Here is a 5,561-nt window from a genome sequence, read left to right as displayed (position 1 = left end):
GCTGACCAGGCATGGGAAGGGGGGGAGCCCAGCACCAGGCCGGGATGGGTGATGGGCTGTCAGCAGCACCGAGCCAGGAGGTTGGGAGAAGATACTGAAAGGCAGAAACAGGAGCTGGGACTCCCATTTTCATGAATTTCCAGTAGAAATTTAGCATCAGGCTGCTGCTGGGGAATTCTGCACGGGAAGGGACAAAGCTCACGCCTCCCTCTCCGCAAGGCAAGGATGAACCCCAGCAAGGCAAGGATGAACCCCAGCAATTCCCCTCCTCTTAGCAAACATACGGCAACGCTCAAAAAAGACCCAAATTCCTTGCAACAACCCCGGTTGGCGGCAGGCGGCTTTTCTCAGCCTCTGGCTACCCAAGAAAAGGAAGGATAAGAAGAAACATCACACTGGAGCCGCCAGCCACATCGCTCCATCACTGCTGGGAGACATGAGCAGCAGCCAGAGCAAGTGCTGCCCAGAACGGAGTGGAAATGGGTGCTGGGAAATAATTGATCTGGGAAAATTTGATTGAAAACTGGGGGGGGGGGGGGGAAAGGGGAAAAAAATGGAAAAAAACCCCAAAACAGCAACGGGTGATGGAGATGCAATAGATGCTTTACACTTTGATCTAAGCATCATCTCCAGTGTGCTTAGCAAGAAACCTGTATCAGGAGCCAGCCTGTGGTCCTAGGCAACACACTCACCATCCTTGCTCTCTGCGCTCTTCAGTGGCTGCAGGGCTGCAAAAAGCAAAACAGCACACGGTCAGACCCCACCATGTGGGACGGGATGGGAGGGAGCTTGCAAGGGAGGAAACAGCTCCCCGGAGGAAACAGATAAGCTCCCCATTTTGGGGAACCCACTCCAATAACTGCACCCACCAATTTCCATTTCAAACCAACCCCTGGTCCCTAAATCTCCCCGGCAGTGAAGGAGCTGGCATCCCAAGTGGGCTTGCTCCTGTGCCAGCAGATAAAGGCAATCACTGGCACATAATTAACCTGTTTGATGACAGTAGAACACCATGAGTGCTTTTATATTAAGAGATAGAATGGCTTATCAGGGAGTTGCCAGCCTGAGGGTGTACGTCAAAGAGCGGGCGAGCATGGGGGGTGCTGAGCACTGATGGAGGGTGCAAAGCACACTGGGGTGTTTGCTTGTGGCACGAGCACACACATATGTAACAGGCCAGCATCATGCACCCACCTGTCTTGGGTTCTTCCCCTTCCTCGTCCTGCTCCTCCGTCCCTGCAAAAGAGCAAGCTCCAGCTTCTGCTAGGCTTCCCCCCAGCACAACGCCCTGAACCCCACTTTCCCAGGCAGCCGGGCTTGGGGGCTGCCCCTTGGAGCTGCCCACAATCACCATATCCTGGGCTCTGCTGGGGACCAGGCACTACCGAGCCACTGGGGATGCTAGGGGAGGAGGTGACTGGTACCCACGTGCACCCATCACCCCCTCCAGCACCCCGCGGGGGATATTTCCCCCAGCACAAGGCTGTGTCAGGGTGGCACATTGCCTACAAGCAAAGCAGAAAGAGCCGCAGCTCTGGGCGATGCAGCGCAGCCACTCACCTCCCTATTTATAGCACAGTCACCATCTGGAGTGGCGCTCAGCAAGGGGCTTAGCGGGGAGACCACAGATCCCCCAATGCCTCAGGGACACCCCGTTGGCACCGAGGGATGAGCATCCCCTTCTCTCTTCTGCAGCACCCAACCAGGCTGCCAGGCTGTCACCCGCTCTGGGAGCCCTGGGAGCTTTGCACCCCATGTATAGAACCTACTGTGATGCTATTCCTGGCCAGAAAGACCAGCAAAAATTGCTGCTCCTGCCTCCCGCCGCTGCCGGGCTCACGGGCAGGGTCCTTGCCCTGTTTGTGGCTGACCGAGAGCCACAGCAAAAGGTTATTGCTAAGGGCGTGCAGCCATCAGTGCAAAACATCATGGGCTGGCAGCTGCATCTTGATGCTGAAGGACAGAGGTCAGCTGGCCCAGGGCCACAGCTGAGCGCCACGGCACTGCAAATCCCTTGGCCGAGGAGAAATACTCTCTTATAGAGGGGAAAAAAAGAAATATGGGGGGGTTTTATATACAGATATATATCTCCTACAGACAATCCCTGGTATCTGCTGGGGAAAAACCCTCTTGGTCCCCATCGCTGGGGACACCTGACAGCCAGGCATTGTGGTGGCATCAGCACCAACGTCCTCCCCATCAGAGAGGAGGAGTGAAGAGGGAGCCCCCAGGGAGGAAGGCTGCGTGCCCCAGCCCTGCAGTGTGATGCTGGCAGGGAAAGGCTTTGGCAGCACAAGCATCTTGGGAGGCAGCGAGAGAAAACAAATGGGGAAACGCCAGCAAAGCTGCTTCCGCAGCCATTTTTGGAGTGCAGCAGCTTTTTTTAAAGCAACAAAGCCCCCCTTTTTGTGCAAACACTTCTCCATAATAAAAAAATCCAACCCAAACAGGAGAAGGATGCAGAAAACAAGAGCATGGAGCATCTCTCTCATGCTATTTCTGCATACCAAAGCACTTGGCATTTCCATGGTGGCAAGTGCTAGAGGCACCTTCTCAGAGGAGATGCTCCACGCACGCCCAAGTGTGGGTACCAGATGTGAAGAGGATGCTTGGAGCAGGAAGGTAAAAGGAGGAGACACGTTGGGTGGGAGGAAAATCAGGTGTATGTTGGAAAGAGTCACCTGGAGCACAGGCTCTCCAGTACCCATCTGTTGGTACCCACCAACCCCAGCAGCTCCAAGCATCCCTTCATCCTTTAAAAGATGACACCACCAAGGCAAACCCATGCCAGATTTGCCCTGACTCCCCCAATCCATCCCCTTCCATCCACCCACCACCCCCCTGCAAACCCCCATCCCTTTTGCAGGGGGTTAGCCACCACATTACCTGCGTTTTCCTCCTCTTCCTCACAGCTCTGGCGGATTTTCTTCTGGCACACGTACGCCAAGACGGCAAGCAGCCCCACGACGCAGATGGCGAGTCCCACCGTCAGCCAGAGAGCCACGGCAGGGAAGGCGAGGTGTTGGCCTTGCAGGGGAGGGAGTGAGAAATACCACCACAGTGAGCACTGCTGCCTGACCAGGGGGACGCATGCCTGGTATTTGGGACCCCACGGTGGCAGGGGCACATCCCCATGGACAGAGTCGGTGGCACAAGGGGTGGCTTTGGAAGTAAAACCATCGGTGCCTCTAATTATGGCCTCCCCCAGCAGGTCTGGATCTGCTGGGGAAGCAGTGGGTTGAGTCTTTCCCTGAAATACTTCATTAACCTTTAAATGATTGCATCAATAAATTCAAATGGCACCTTCACTTGCTAAAAAGCTCAAGAGAAGCATTAGATGATGCTGCACTCATTCCCTTTCCCCCCATCTCACACCACGGGGCCAGGAAGGATGGCCTGGCAGGGACCACCAGGGCTTGGGGGCTATATCCTGGAGTGCTGGGAGTCTGCTTTTTCCCCATAATATTGTTCCTTCACCAAATAAAGTCTTATCCCAAACCTTGACCCTCCACAAACATCACCCCAAGGCTGACCACTTGCTCATGTGCTTGGGTGCCAATGCAAAAGCCACCCCTCTGCTCCCAACCAGCAGCATCCACGCAAGTTTTCCTGCAAGGGTTTGGTGCATCCAGCCAAAAAGTTTACGCTCCACTGGGGACCCACCTTCCCAATCCAGTAAGTGCCGTACCAAAGGTAATTAAACACTAATTAATGCTAGCAGGGAGCGCACAAGGTTATAAAGAGCTCCAGGAGGGCAGTGGAAGGAGCTCAAAGTGAAGCCACAAGGCTGAACGCGCTTGAGGAACTCCTCTGGCCTCTATTTCTGAACTAGGGTTGCTGCGGCTGGGATGGAGAACCCCAAACTGAGAACATTCCATGGCCATGTGCTAAGGAGAAGGCAACTACCATGCCCTGTGCTGGCTTTCTGGCACAGTTTAGACTTGGACAGGGCAACTAGAAAAGCTAGAGACTAAGAACTTAGGATGCTGGTTCTAGCTAGGACGCCAGTGTGGGGTGATGGGGGAGGACAGAACAGCTTCAAGTCATCCTTATAGCTAGGGGGAGAGAGGTGGAGCGGGGAAACGGGGTAGCTAGGGTGGCTCTGGGCCACAGTAGGGATCCTGGTGCCATCACAGTCACCTTCCTGAGACAGAGCCCATCCCTGCCTTCCCCCAGTTTTGGCCCTCGCTGGCTCACCCGTGATGGTGACGGAGGCTTGGGTCTCCTGCTGCAGCACCGGGTTTCGCACCAGGCAGGAGTAGGTGCTGCTGGGCTCCACCAGCACCTGGAGGACGCTGTGCACATCAAAGAGACCGTCCTCGTTGGCCACCTGGGACGTGGTAACGTTTTCCGTGATGTTGCTACCCTGGCCATCCTGCCAGAGGACACTGGCCTCAGGGTAGCCACGGGAAGCACGGCAAGTCACGGCTGCCAGATCTCCTGGCTTCAAGTCCTTGTTGGGCTCCAGGTTCATACTGGGCTTGGAGTAGGGAGCTGCAAGGGAGAGGACAAATGGCATGAGGCAATGGAGAAGACCAAAGCATCCAGATCTGGAGCAACCCAATGAGATTGGCAAGCCCCAGGACAGACTCTTCCAGTTGATAACACCAACCAGCTGAAGCTTCCCCAGCTTTGGTTCATTTACAGTCACACTTCCAGGTGGCCTCTCAATGGAGAGCCTCTCCATCACGGCAGGGAAGGGACTGCATCCCCCACCAACAATATTTTGGGCAGATGCAGCTGGTTAGTCTCTAACAGAGTGCTGAAATCTTGGGGAGAACACAGCAAGGGTGGAGGGAGAAAGAGACTCCATGAAGGACCAAAGCATGATGGAGAACCCTTCTCTTTGGGGGATACATGCAAAGACACCGCAATTCTCCATCTCTCACCTGCCACCTGCAACGTCACGGCTGCGCTGCTGTAGTCCCGGACCCGGACAAAGCAGGTGAAGCTACCCTCATCTGAGATCTCCACACGCCGGAGGAGCAGTGAGACATTGCCCTGGGCCAGCTGGTCGTAGAAGAGAGCTGTACGGTTGGTATAGCCCCCACCCTGGTCTGCCAGCTGGTCCTGGCCACCAGAGAAGCTGTGCACCAAGCGCTTGGTGTCTGTCAGCTGCCAGATGAGGCTCAGGTCATCAAGGCTGAAGTTGGCCTCAGGGGAGAAGGAGCAGTGCAGGGTAGCATCTTGGCCAAAAAGAGCCACCACAGGCTCCTCCGGGACCTGGATCTCCATAGCACCTGCTGGAAGGTGGCAAGGGCAAAAACATGTGGTGGTGAGACCCTGCAGAAGCACCTCCTTAATTCTCCATCCAGATGGCACCTAAGCAAACCAAGGGATGTCCACAGGAGAGACCCCAGGGCAGGTGGCGTCTCAGGACCCTCCCCAGCGCCAACCCCCAGCTAGGCCCACCCTGCTGGCAGGCACATAGCCCCACATCCAGCGCCAAACTTGGGGCACCACTGTGCGCCCAAACCTGCACCTCCCCCAGGACACACAGCCCAGTTTCTCCCCACAAGGAGAGGAGGTCGGTGGGTGACAACAGAGGGACGCAGTCCCAC

The 5,561-nt window shown here is 55.7% G+C and overlaps 1 protein-coding gene across 1 annotated transcript in view; it reads right to left on the bottom strand.

The window, feature by feature from the left end:
- Positions 1-675: 675 nt before the first annotated feature.
- The window catches only part of CD276 (CD276 molecule), a 6,253-nt gene continuing 1,367 nt past the window's right edge, over positions 676-5,561 (bottom strand). The window contains exons 2-6 of the mRNA XM_035899387.1: positions 4,890-5,243; positions 4,198-4,494; positions 2,887-3,027; positions 1,195-1,236; positions 676-728 (exon numbers count right to left, since the gene is read on the bottom strand). Coding sequence (XP_035755280.1) covers positions 676-728; positions 1,195-1,236; positions 2,887-3,027; positions 4,198-4,494; positions 4,890-5,243 — 887 coding nt within the window. The remainder of the gene's footprint in view (positions 729-1,194; positions 1,237-2,886; positions 3,028-4,197; positions 4,495-4,889; positions 5,244-5,561) is intronic.

This window comes from Egretta garzetta, unplaced genomic scaffold, assembly GCF_000687185.1.
Source record: "Egretta garzetta isolate BGI_Z169 unplaced genomic scaffold, ASM68718v1 scaffold287, whole genome shotgun sequence".
Taxonomy (NCBI): domain Eukaryota; kingdom Metazoa; phylum Chordata; class Aves; order Pelecaniformes; family Ardeidae; genus Egretta; species Egretta garzetta.
This window is presented reverse-complemented; position numbering and strand designations above follow the sequence as displayed.